The sequence below is a fragment of the Parasteatoda tepidariorum genome, chromosome 5 (genome assembly GCF_982258835.1).
Source record: "Parasteatoda tepidariorum strain Cologne lab strain chromosome 5, Ptep-v5.0, whole genome shotgun sequence".
Taxonomy (NCBI): domain Eukaryota; kingdom Metazoa; phylum Arthropoda; class Arachnida; order Araneae; family Theridiidae; genus Parasteatoda; species Parasteatoda tepidariorum.
Window position 1 is genome coordinate 38,323,174 of NC_141759.1, and position 14,201 is coordinate 38,337,374.

General features: G+C 36.9%; 1 protein-coding gene across 1 annotated transcript; it reads left to right on the plus strand.

Annotated features, from left to right (window-relative positions):
* Nucleotides 1-13,160: 13,160 nt before the first annotated feature.
* Nucleotides 13,161-14,108, plus strand: LOC147808929 (uncharacterized). Its single transcript, XM_087162742.1, has one exon. It carries the CDS (start codon nt 13,161-13,163, stop codon nt 14,106-14,108), a length of 948 nt encoding a protein of 315 aa, XP_087018868.1.
* Nucleotides 14,109-14,201: the final 93 nt, after the last annotated feature.

Below are 14,201 nucleotides of genomic sequence, written 5' to 3' on the forward strand. Positions count from 1 at the left end.
CCAATATGGTGTTTTTGGATCCAATCACACCAGCTATTGAATTTCCATCAGAGGATGCACACATGGAAGAAGAAATACAAAACATTACGTAAAAAAAAAAAAAAAAAAAAAAAAAAAAAAAAAAAAAAAAAAAAAAAAAAAAAAAAAAAATTTTTTTTTTTTTTTTTTTTTTTTTTTTTTTTTTTTTTTTTTTTTTTTTTTTTTTTTTTTTTACGCTGATGCCTTTAAAAGAAAAATCTTGTTCATGCCAAATCATTCATGTCTTTGCGATTCCTTGTTCAACAGTAACAGCACTGGATTTTTGCAAAAACGGTCAGACTGTCCCGATACTGTTTTGACAGTGTCTGGGTGAATTTGTATCGTATTTAAATCACCGTTACGAGGCATCAGCAACGATCCTTCTTCTCCCACCGAGTAGTAAAACGCAGCCGTGCCTGGTCTAGAAACGCACCATTCCAAACTTGCCTGCGGACCTTGTCGTTGGTAGCGCGACCACAAAATACATTTTAACCATTTGTCTGGAGGGATCACCTTTTCCACACCGAGTGTCACCACTGATTTGATTGGAACCGACGGAACGCGTACAGCATCTTTGGCCACGTACAAAGCATACAAGTCCATCAAGTACGAAACTGCAACTCTTTCACAAGCTAGCATTAAATATTCTTCTCGTGTTTCAGAATCCATCAAGACGAGTGTCGCGCATTTCAAATTGCAATCGGGGCATCCATGACTGACCAATGGAACCACCCCGCTTATGGAGTCGGGTATCACAAACATGTTGAAACGCTCACTGAAAGCCAACAAGAGTTTCCTTTGTTGGTGGATGAATGGCTTAAAAAACCTAAAAATTTGAAAGTCATTGTGGCGGGTGGACCGGGCACTGGGAAATCCTATACCGTCATGACTTGTTTGGATTTTATCAAAATTCCTCAATTACGCATGGCTCCTACGGCAAGAGTGGCGAGTCGAATGAATGGAAGCACGATTCATTCCGCCATGAGATTAAATTGGGGCAAAGGATCCGTCTTGAACAACTTGGAGAAGGAATTGGTTGAGGAAGCTGATACAGAAGAGTGTTTAAAGAAAAGCGCTTGCCTCCTCGAGGAATTCAACTGTCCATTCGAGCCGAAAATTGTGGTGATTGATGAAGTGGGTATGGTTGCATTTTGGTTGGTGGAATGGATATTTGAGTACTTTTTTAAGCGCCCGGATCCCGTGTTGTGCATCATGATGGGTGACCCCAATCAACTGCGACCCGTAAGGTCTATACACAACATGTTTACGGCGGGTGTCAAATCTGAAACCAAACGCATCGATTTAATGCAAAGCAAGCGTTTTGAAAAAGAGTATGAGGAAATTATTGAAAATTTGAGGTCATTTGTAGACAAAGAGGATGAGACTGGACTCTTTACATTTCTAGTGACTCATTATCCAGTGGTGGAAAATATCGACACGACACTATTGGCGAAATGCACACGAGCTCTGGCCTACTTGAAATCCTCCGTAGAAACGTACAACAATTTTTATTTGACGCAGTTGGTAAAAGGTCCACGACTGCGCTTGTGGCGAAAATCTAAAACCCATTCGGGTAACGCATATGTGGACGTAAAGTCAGGATGTCATGTTTTCCTTCTCCAAAATGGAGTTTCCACAGTTTCAAATGGTACGTCTCTGATATTTGAGCGCTTCAATGAAGAAAAGGATTGCATCGAATGTAAAAATGTCGCAGACAACAGCACAGTAATAATTCAAAGAAACTCCAAAGGAGATTTTCCAATTATGGTTGGGTATGCGGGTACTATACACAAGTTTCAAGGGGATACAATGGACGATGCCGCAATAGCCATCAACTTTAACGGAAGTCGTGATTTGAATTTGGTATATACGGCATTGAGCAGAGTCAGGAGCATGAATCAAATTGTCGCAGTAGAAATTTAAAAAGTGTTGAGACACAGTCTATCAAGAACGTATCTCAGACTCGTCAGAATTTCTTGAAGCCCTCCAACTCGCAACTTTAGAATTTCTTGGAACTCGCAACTTTAGATAATACTGGCTCAAGCTCAAACGTCTACAACCTCGTCAAAAAAAAAAAAAAAAAAAAAAAAAAAAAAAAAAAAAAAAAAAAAAAAAAAAAAAAAAAAAAAAAAAAAAAATTTTTTTTTTTTTTTTTTTTTTTTTTTTTTTTTTTTTTTTTTTTTTTTTTTTTTTTTTTTTTTTTTTTTAACGTTGTATGTGAAAGTCAAACGTCAAGCATTGTTGATCTCATACTCGTCAGAATTTCTTGAAGCCCTCCAGCTCGCAAGGCCCTCCAGCTTTTAGAATTTCCTGGAGCTCGCAACTTTAGAATTTCTTGGAGCCCTCCAACTTGCAACTGTGGAATTTCTCGAAGCCCTCCAACTTGCAACTGAAGAATTTCTTGAAGCCCTCCAATTCTTAACTTTAGAATTTGTTGAAGGTCCCAACTTTAAAATTTATTGAAGCTCTCAACCTTATACAATATTGACTCAAGCTCAAACGTCTACAACCTCGTAAAAAAAAAAAAAAAAAAAAAAAAAAAAAAAAAAAAAATTTTTTTTTTTTTTTTTTTTTTTTTTTTTTTTTTTTTTTTTTTTTTTTTTTTTTTTTTTTTTTTTTTTTTTTTTTTAACGTTGTATGTGAAAGTCAAACGTCAAGCATTGTTGATCTCATACTCGTCAGAATTTCTTGAAGCCCTCCAGCTCGCAAGGCCCTCCAGCTTTTAGAATTTCCTGGAGCTCGCAACTTTAGAATTTCTTGGAGCCCTCCAACTTGCAACTGTAGAATTTCTTGAAGCCCTCCAACTCTTAACTTTAGAATTTGTTGAAGGTCCCAACTTTAAAATTTATTGAAGCTCTCAACCTTATACAATATTGACTCAAGCTCAAACGTCTACAACCTTGTCAAAAAAAAAAAAAAAAAAAAAAAAAAAAAAAAAAAAAAAAAAAAAAAAAAAAAAAAAAAAAAAAAAAATTTTTTTTTTTTTTTTTTTTTTTTTTTTTTTTTTTTTTTTTTTTTTTTTTTTTTTTTTTACGTTGTATGTTAAAGTCAGACGTTGAGCTCGTAGCTTTGGAATTTCTTGGAGCTCGCAACTTTAGATGTTGTTGCATCGGGTCGATACTCTCAGCTCATCAAAATTTTCCAAAGCTCTCACAGCTTGTAAAATTTTAAATTCTCTCCAGTGACCATGCCAATTTAAACTTGACGCCGCTACATACCCATCTAAAACTTTTCAACGTTGTTTCAGTTTTAAATTGTAAAAATCATCTACGGCCTCTGCCACTGATCCAGCCAACTCGCAAATGTTTTATTTTAAAATATCTACTTCAAAATTCGCCTCTTCTCTTTCGAGTTCAGTCTCGGCAACTTCCGTTTTGCTTTCTGATGGCTTTGTTGAGATGGAAAGTAATAATGTTACGACGTAATCACTTATGGCTTTCATCTGCTGAGTCACCTGAGCCCGGATGGGATGATTTATTTTCAAGGTATCCTTTTCCTTTTCCAACATTTGTTTAATTGTATGCACTACACACCGCAATTCCAATTCAATTGCATCTTCATCCTGTTTCACACTGGCTTGATAGGCTTGGAATGCTCTCTTCAAATGTTCATCGTGAACCACTGGTTGTAACATGGGCGTGAGCACTTTTTCGTGAATGTAACGACACATGACCCCCGCAATCATATCCACCATTGAGTTTGTAGCTTTAACCTGTTTCACGCTTAAAAGGGATTGGATGATTGTATTTGCTGCCGTATACATGTACATGAAATCGTTTTCTGAACCAGTTTTGCGAACCGCTTCGATGACGGATTTTCCCATCGGGAGTTGATTCATCAATTTTTCCATATACGTTGTGAAATATTGCTTTTGGGCATTCATCAGTTGTTGACTAATATCGTCTCTTTCCGTCAAACCTGCTTCAAGATCAAGCAATACGTCCGAGGGTTTAATCTGTTTGGTGGGGGGTTCTTCGTCTTCTGATGACGCATCCTCTTCGTGCGCACGCTTCATCTTTGTTTAAAAGAATGGCTCGTTTTCTCGATCAGACTTTGTCTTTTCATACGCCTCGTGACCCGCTGTTACGGCTCGTCGGGTTACTTTGCGATTTTTCAACGCCTCCACCAAAGGATCGTCCCATTTCGGCACATTGTCGGTGACTTGCGAGTATGTTTCCAATTTGTAATCTGGAGCCAGTTCCAGTGTCCAATCACCCCCCTCGTGCTTCAAAAGCAATCCATTGGAACGAGGCGATTCGGGCCATCCGGGAAGGGTTACGTGATGGGGATTGGAAACGATGGTTCCTCGGTATTTTTCAGGTACTCCGAGATCGTTTTTGCCGATATAACAGGCAGGAAATGCGTACATTAATTGATTTTTCCATACGAGGGGCGTCGACCCGGGTTGCCAGTGACGCGTGATCCACCGACACCACTCCATACGATTAGGTTGAAGGGACGATTCCATTTTTAATTTTCCAAACCAAGAGGATGACACGCGATAATTGTAAATTTTCGCTTTAAACGATTCCTTTTCCAAAAAAAACACTTGCATGTAATCGAAAGGAAATTCTTGTCCAATTTGCAAGGATCCATCGCGCACCTGGTCTCGGAGGGGAGCAATCACCTTTTTGGGATCCACGTTACTGTAGTGTAAAAACGTTACGGGATTATGATCCAACAAGTAAAAATAGGCATAGAGTTGCACGTCCATAGGTTCCTCCGGGGGGTTTTTAAACGCACTGACGCACGCATTGTAACCCTTGCCATAGGTGTAGTCGTCCAATTCCTCTATCCTGACTCCAAATTGACCGAGTGTGGGATCACACACACACCCAAAACCAGATTTGTAGCGAGCTTTTTTCAACGGTTTTCCTGTAATGGCGTCAAACGTGCAAGGTCTCTTGAAGCATTTTTTCTCATAGTGCCGACGTATGTAATTTTTGTCGAGCCCATCCGACTCGTTCAACTGGTGCCCGTTCAGCTCGTCGGGTTCACACGGATAATATTTCATGCGATCCACGACTGACATTTTTTGGCATTCGAAATTCTTCGTGGGTACAAAACCCTCTGCACAAATGCATTTTTGCAATTGTATACTGAAATATCCGTTGGGCCGACACGCCACATCGACGGTGCAGTTGCCTCCGAAATGGGTTTGGGTGACGAGATTTGGATTTAAACATATGCAGGCCGCAAACGACTTGCCACGATGCGAAACGAGCGTCCACGTGCCAGTTTCAGGATAACAGTCTTCGCCTCTCAACAGTTGAGGAACGCATAAGTTATTCACGCAAATGTCGTGTTTTTTACAGTCTGATGTGTGTGTGCATGTGTCGGGGGAAGAGGTTTCGGCGTGTTTTGGGAGGAGAGGCCACTTTGAAAAGGGAGTACGAGGCGTTTGCGAGGCGTAATAAATGACAATTACAGCATACAAAAATATTAGAATCCAAAAACGCATTGCTTTGTTAATAAATGTAAACCTTTTCATACGCTTTATCGCTGTAAAACAACCCAATGTTTGAATGGGCGGCATCCTGTAGGCGCAACCAAGTCAAGAGTTTACATTTGGTTTGTAAATTTCGCACAGACTTTAAATACTGATCCACACTATACATTTTTGTTTCATTGGGTTCTCTCCACAATACCTTGAATCATCTTCTCCACCACCACCATCAGTTCTTTATCGCAAGAATTGACAGTCTCGTAGGGTTTAACGTAAATACGCAAATCATAACCGTCGTCCATGTTGATGGTGACATTATCGTCCACCCCCATCAAGAGTATGTTTTGACTGTACCTTTTTCGATACATGTCGCGCACGTGCTCCGATGCCTTGAGATAATTGTAAAATTTTTTAGAATATTCGCACTCTGTTCGTCCAAAGAGTGTGTGGGCGCATTCGGCCACGTCCGGCAAATACGCATTCACCATGTCTTTCACGTAGGCGTCTTTGCCATGACTCCACAAGATAATGTCTGCTTGGATCAATTTTAAAAACTGCAATAACGTTTTCAATTTGGGGCGAGGGTGGAATTTTCGGGCACTGTGAAACCCCAGGGTCAAATCCATATCCAGTACGCAAACGTACTTTGGACTCATGTCGCTTTTTTCTCTGTAAACAAAGAACATGAGCTCAAAATGCACGATCCGAGCAGAAGATCGTATTCAAAGTATAATTCGGCACCTCACAAATTCAAATTTCACGGCGGCAGATTGCCCCATTCATCCTAGAAAACCTTGCATGTTGCTGTTGAATAATTTCAACGCGGAGCGATTTCACTGCCTGTACGCGAATCGATCCACCGTTTGGAAATCGTACACGATAGATCAATCTTGCGATATACCCGAACACTTTGACGAAATGATGAAAATGAAAGAATGGTTGGGGAGTCAATACGTGTTGCCGTTTTCAGGTCATCTTCGAGAATCATCCGGTTACACGATCGGCATGTTTCGACAAGCTATTGATTTGTATCCACCCAGTAAATTGCAGCGTGTTTCGTTCAAAGAGTGTGCCTACGCAACCATTGTATTGTTTTGTGCCGCCTGCCATCAATTGGGGGGCGCGGTACCAGATTTAAAACATTTTTTGTTTTTATACACGGAAAAGCATCCTGTTTTGTGTGATATGGGAAGTTATAACGTGGAGAATCGTATTCGGTTAAAAGGAAACGCACCTCACTTTAATGAGAAAAAATGGAGACGATTTATGGAAAAGAAAACCATACGAGATGTCATTCGATATCTCAAACTGGAATTTATGACCATGTTTAATCAAAAGAAAAAGAAGGGTCAACGATGCATTTTGAACGAGACTGAAGAGGTATTTGACACGGAAACGCATATGCTCTTGTGTCAAAGTAATCAAAAGAGCCTAATTCAAGTATTGCGAGACTTTGCACATTTGATGCCAGACGTTTACTTGAGAGAAAATATCATTTTGGAATGGGTCAAAAAACTTGGCTACAACGCAACGTAAAAAAAAGCCCTCAACTCGTAACTTTGGAATTTCTTGGCTCAAGTTCAAACGTCAGAAGCATCGTCAAAAAAAAAAAAAAAAAAAAAAAAAAAAAAAAAAAAAAAAAAAAAAAAAAAAAAAAAAAAAAAAAATTTTTTTTTTTTTTTTTTTTTTTTTTTTTTTTTTTTTTTTTTTTTTTTTTACGTTGTAGTTTAAAGCCAGACGTTTAGTCTTATGATCTCAGACTCGTCAGAATTTCTTGAAGCCCTCCAACTTGCAACTTTAGAATTTCTGGGGCCTCGCAACTTTAGAATTTTTCGGAGCTCACAACTTTAGAATTTTTCGGAGCTCACAACTTTAGAATTTTTCGGAGCTCGCAACTCTAGAATTTCTCGGAGCTCGCAACTCTAGAATTTCTTGGAGCTCGCGACTTTAGATAATACTGGCTCAAGTTCAAACGTTAGTAGCATCGTTAAAAAAAAAAAAAAAAAAAAAAAAAAAAAAAAAAAAAAAAAAAAAAAAAAATTTTTTTTTTTTTTTTTTTTTTTTTTTTTTTTTTTTTTTTTTTTTTTTTTTTTTTTTTTTTTTTTTTTTTTTTTTTTTTGACGTTGTAGTTTAAAGCCAGACGTTTAGTCTTATGATCTCAGACTCGTCAGAATTTCTTGAAGCCCTCCAACTTGCAACTTTAGAATTTCTGGGGCCTCGCAACTTTAGAATTTCTCGGAGCTCACAACTTTAGAATTTCTCGGAGCTCGCAACTCTAGAATTTCTCGGAGCTCGCAACTCTAGAATTTCTCGGAGCTCGCAACTCTAGAAGAATTTCTTGGAGCTCGCGACTTTAGATAATACTGGCTCAAGTTCAAACGTTAGTAGCATCGTTTAAAAAAAAAAAAAAAAAAAAAAAAAAAAAAAAAAAAAAAATTTTTTTTTTTTTTTTTTTTTTTTTTTTTTTTTTTTTTTTTTTTACATTGTAGTTTAAAGTCAGGTTTTAATCTTTGCTCGTCCAGCTCAAAACTTTTCCGGAGCAATGTGTTTGCACAGTTAATAAAGCCAACCATGGCAGAAGATTACAAGACGCTTGTACTGCATTTACTCTCCAAAAGGCAATATCCCATACTGAAGGATATCGTTGTCATGGATATCCATTACAAATTGCTGCCAGAAAATGCAGATTTTGACGTAGTACATGCATATGATAAACGATCGCATGACGCCATGTACACGTTGTCACAACATGCGGATCCATTTCGCTTTTCCTATCTCGTCGGTAACGAAAACATGTTTTATGTGCATGAGACGGATCATTTCGACACCACGTCCTTACCGCTACACTGTCAACGAGTCAAATTGAATCGCTATTATGTGGACGTGATCCAAAATCAAACGAGTGAAACCTTTGAAGAAGAGCTATACCATTTTATAACACTTTTAAATTTTGACATTCCAACCCTCTCTCCTTTGTTGGGTTTGGACACTATCACTTGCACTCGGATGTTACCTAAATTTATCAAGCTTTGGGTTTTCAAATACGATGCGCAAAATTTTCAAAAATGTCCAGTTTCCAAAGGACTCGAAACTTGTTTTGGTCCTCCCGAAACTACAGGTGTGATTCCCGTTCGTGTGCTGAGGGGTAAATTGTCCCCCTGCACCTCCCACGCAAAAATTTTATCGTTAAATAATGATTTTCCAACAAAGCTCAAACATCCGTATTTAATGCATTACAGCCCTCTGCACAAGACACTCTTTCCGTTGGTTTACAATCCTCTCGAAAACCCATTATTGGTATTTTAAACTAAACATGTAACGATCTCTCTCGCTACCATCCGGAGGGAATTTTTTGTATCTTCGTTTTGCATCGTAATGACGACACACCTTGTAAACGCCCGCGCAAACACTTTCTTTCGGCAGATTGACATTGGAGTTGTCACTCTCGTCGTTGGATGCATCGATGGAAAAGACAGACTCGTCATCAGACACCTCGGACATGACTGGAGATCCAACAAAAGCTTTCATTTTCAAATGTTTTCGATTACCCGGTTGGGGTCTGTAATACTTGCGAACATAGCTTGTGGCATCCGGATACGCCTTTTCCCACGCCTCCTCTGGAACCACCGTCGCTTTTTGGTCCACATAGTTTTTGTAGGCCGAAAAACTTCTAAAGAAGGGTTTCAATTTTGAAAGAGGTACCAAGCCATTTTTCCCCAGATGTTCAATGTGTGACAATGAAAAAACTTTTTTCATATCGTCCTTGTAATCTGCAAAATAGTCGAGCATTGACTCGTACGCGTAGAACGCTGGAATTTTGCGAGGAGGAAAGGGGGGAGGTTTTACATATTTACGAGGCTTTGCTTTCTTGGTAATCTTGTTTCCTTTTGCACGTGGCATCCTTTATTTGTAAACAATCTCCCCGTAATGAAAAAGGTTAAAAAAGGGAGACTTTTGTATTTTGTCGTGATTATCGTAATGCGCATGATGATAATTTTGAAAAGTTTCCCAGTGCGCTAAAAAGTGACACGTGTAGATAAACAGCATTTGCCACGTGGTGTTGTGTCTAAAGTATTCTGCTGGATTATGGCAAGTCTCATCCAACAAAGTAAAGTTTATGGTGCCTCGTGCCTCGTCGACCATGTTATTGTTTCGACACACATTATCACAATAACTGTTTAGCGTCGCATTAAATTCATAAAGATTGAAAACCACATGAAAACCTTTTCTCTCATCAGGCGTTTTACGTTTATTAGTTTCGGCGTACGACGTGAAAATTTCCTTTGGGCCATTGGGTTCGAAAAGATAATAAAATGTCAAATTATAATTTTCCAAGTTCTTGATGGGACGCCCAAATATGACATTGAGCATGGGAATCCACTCGGCCAACACCATATGAATTTGATGAAATTCTGTAGCAGAGTACTTATCCGCAATGTCCCGACATATGGTCCAAGCATCTTGCCACGTGCCGACGTGATTCGATGAGGTGCGACGACAACTTTGGGAATCGTGGTGATCAATCGATCGTTGCATCTTGATTTTTTTAAAAAAAAGACAACTATGTGGGCCGCCTGGCTCCTTTTTTTAATCATCTGGATGTGTTTCTGGTGGATACCAGAGGATTTTAAAACAAAATCAAAAATTCAAGTACGTGAACCCATTTTCCAGCAAAATTGTACAGACAAACGCATGTTTTGCGTAGACGATTGTAGTTTCCTGTGCGTGGAAAAATCTACCCGATGCGTGGGGGGCGTGTGTGTAACAGATGGTCGAACACCCATTGAATGCAATGAAGAAAAAGGCGGTCGATTGATGTTGACAAATGACGACGTGGCGCGATGGATTTGCCTCTGTACCGATGAAACTTTTTGGTCGGGACCTGCATGTGATACACTCAATCCCGATGTGTGCGAACAAGGAGCATTTTTATACAATGGACGAGAGAGTTTTTTGTGTCTCTGCCCCAATCCATACAAAAGGTTCACCGTCAACGGAAAACCACATTGTTTAGAAAAGTTTATGAGTAATTTCTTTACAGAGCCAGAAGTAACAGAGATGGGACCTCACATGGTATAGTTTGAAATGCCTCGTCGTGGATCTTTAGGTACACTCTAGCGTGGGTACTTGGACTCAACTCGCAACTTTAGAATTTCTTGAGGCTCTCAACCTTTGACAATATTAGCTCAAGTTAAAAAAAAAAAAAAAAAAAAAAAAAAAAAAAAAAAAAAAAAAAAAAAAAAAAAAAAAAAAAAAAAAAAAAAAAAATTTTTTTTTTTTTTTTTTTTTTTTTTTTTTTTTTTTTTTTTTTTTTTTTTTTTTTTTTTTTTTTTTTTTTTTTACAATGTGAGCCGTTTTAAATTTTCGTTGCAAATCCAATTTAAAAGCTTCGTGACAAAACCCTTCGAAAAGCATTCACACACAATGAAATGATCTCGCTTACAATCATACAACAAATTTTTAAAATCATCGGGTGGGTTCACAAAGATAACGCTCATGTAATCATCATCGTTAGTCTCCACGCTCAAAAATCCATCACTACCCACACATTGCTTCAGATTCACTTTGAGAATACCGGTCGTCTTGCAATTTAAAATCACGCTCTTTTCATTCATTTCCTTGAAACTGATTAAAGGACCAATGGCATTACATTTTTCACATTGTCCATTGCCGACAAAGATCGTTTTGAAAACATTATCCAAAACTTCACTCATAGCAATTTTAACAACCAACGTTGCAAAACTACCCACAATTTCAGCTAAATCGGCTTCGGCCAGGTCTACAATCCAATCATGTTCCTTTTTTTCACCATGCTTCAACAGGAAGCTTTCAAATGCTTCATGGAGAGGAAGATTGTCGCAAACCATGTGAAATCTTCCATATTCTGTGTTACAATATACGTTTCCATACGTCCCGATCTTGACGTTGTAATTCAAGTAGGGTAGCCCCCAATATGCACCTAGCAATGTAATTTTCATGTTTTAAAAAAGCGCCTTTATTATGTAACGTTTTTTCATGGGACAAGCCAAATGGCGATGTTTGGACAAACGGTTTAAATTGACGGCGCTTATATATTTTTTTCTGCTCAAGTATTTTTTCGACTCTCGTCCATATGGTAATTCCATATTCGAAGACCGTCAGCTTGAAACTGGGTATAGCAGAAAACTGCAAAAATATATAAGCACTTCTCAGAACGAAAAAGTACTTGAGCAGGCAAATGTTTGATTTATCATAGGAAAATTTGGAAATTTGGAAAATGGGGAAAACGCAAAACATTTCCATTTTCGAGTCTGTAAATGTTATGTTTTGCTATTGAAAGATGAAAAAACTGATTAAAAAACTATACAACTTATACAAAATTAATGTAAAAATCACATTTAAAAGCTATTAAAATAGGATTTTAAGTTTAAAAGTTTGATTATAAATTTTAACTTTTAAACGATTCATGGTACCAAAAGGATTGGTACCTTGAATCGTTTAAAAGTCGCAGCTAGAAGGGGGGTACTTTTAAACTCAAAATTCGAAATCGGCATGTTTTTACAGTCTCAATTACATAATTTTTCTACCATTTTTCAATAATACATACTTAAAACAACAATTTTCAAGAAAATAAAATTGTAAAACATTAAAAAAGAATTCAAAAAAATTGTCAAATATTAAAAAAAGAATTCTTAAAAAAATAAATAATTCAGTCTTTTGAATAATAGGGTTAATATTCCACAGTATTAAATAATGCTAAAGTTTTAATTATAGCATAAGTTTTTTCAATTACCAATCAATTACATTTTTCAAAAAAAAAAAAAAAAAAAAAAAAAAAAAAAAAAAAAATTTTTTTTTTTTTTTTTTTTTTTTTTTTTTTTTTTTTTTTTTTTTCAATTACTGTTGTATGGGTCATAAAACAGTGATGTCCACTCTTCAATCTTTTCATAATTTTCTCCGCCACAATCCCACACAATCTCAGAGCGTGAAAAGGATCTAGTCCGTATGAAATTGTCAATTCTTCGCAGCAATATCTTACCAAATGGGTTTAAAGTAATATTGGTCCGTTTTAAAACCAATTTGACCACTGGTTCTTTTTCATCAATATGAATTCGTTCGCGTTCTTTATTTAATAAACGAAAAGTAAGGTTACAATATGAACCAGAAGGAATTATTTGATATACTTTCACCCCCGGAATTAACGAATATAACCAACCTCTGGCATCTCGTGGTATTTTGATCTCGATATCAGTAGACACTATTTCCTTGCTCTTTTCCCCAAGGGTGTAATTACCATTAGGAAAAATCTGTACGACATTTTCAAAAACTTTTGGCTCCGTCCCAAAGAATGGTTCTTTCACTTTGTATAGTATTATGCGTCGATCTTTTTCCATCATAATAAGATTAGGTGGAAATGTTGAAACGTCCAATACCGTTGTATGCAGCAAGGTTATATTTTCCAAGTCGTGGGAGCTCCAAAAAATTCTGATGAGCTGAGTTGCACAAGACCTGGCACTCGGTTTTAACCTACAACGTACCTGGTACTCGGTTTAACCTACAAAAAAAAAAAAAAAAAAAAAAAAAAAAAAAAAAAAAAAAAAAAATTTTTTTTTTTTTTTTTTTTTTTTTTTTTTTTTTTTTTTTTTTTTTTTTTTTTTTTTTTTTTTTTTTTTTTTTTTTAATACAAGCAAGTATCAAAGCTTACAAATTGTTCTAAATGTATTATAACGATTGTAAACATTTTACGCTTGAAACAGACGGGGTGGAGGTTGTTGAAAATGTATTAACGGTTCAAGAGGTAACGCAACTCCAAGAGAAAATGTGGATTTGGTTACAAAATAAAACAAAATACTTGGATAAACCCATTGTCAAAAACGATATATCGACTTACAAATCTCTATTTGATCTCTATCCAAAACACGGTATGTTGTTTCAGCACTGGGACTTTGGACACAATCCTTTATCCTGGTACGTTCGTCAAAACCAAAATGTCTTTAATCAATTTAGTCGTATTTGGTGTACAAACCAATTGCTCACAAGCTTTGATGGAATCAGTATTTCCTTACCTTGTGAATATACGATGCGTGGTTGGACGCAGTACAAGGAATGGTTTCACACTGATCAAAACTTTCAACGAAATAATTTTGAATGTGTTCAAGGACTCGTGAATCTTTTTCCAGTTTACGAAGGTGACGCCACCTTGAGAATTCTCAGAAAAAGTCATTTATTGCACAAGGAATTTCAAAAAACGTTTAAAATTACACATTCATCAGATTTTTGTCGGTTGACACAAGATGAAAAACAATTTTACTTGGATCGTCTAGACAGTCCATCGGATATCTGCGTAAAGGCTCCCGCTGGCTCCCTCGTGTTGTGGGATAGTCGAACCATTCACCAAGGTATGGAACCACAACGTAATCGTAAACTACCAAACATCAGATGTGCTCTGTACATTTGTATGACACCTGCAAGACTGGCAAGTCAAACTCAAATTCAGAAAAGGATCAAATATTTCGAAGAACGACGAACCTGTAATCATTGGCCTCACAAGACGAAGGTTTTTAGCAAGCATCCTAGAACGTATGGTAATCCCCTTCCAAAAGTTGAAAATGATGACGACTTGGAAATTACAAATTTAATGAAACAGCTTGTTGGTTATGTTTAAGAGCATAAAAAAAAAAAAAAAAAAAAAAAAAAAAAAAAAAAAAAAAAAAAAAAAAAAAAAATTTTTTTTTTTTTTTTTTTTTTTTTTTTTTTT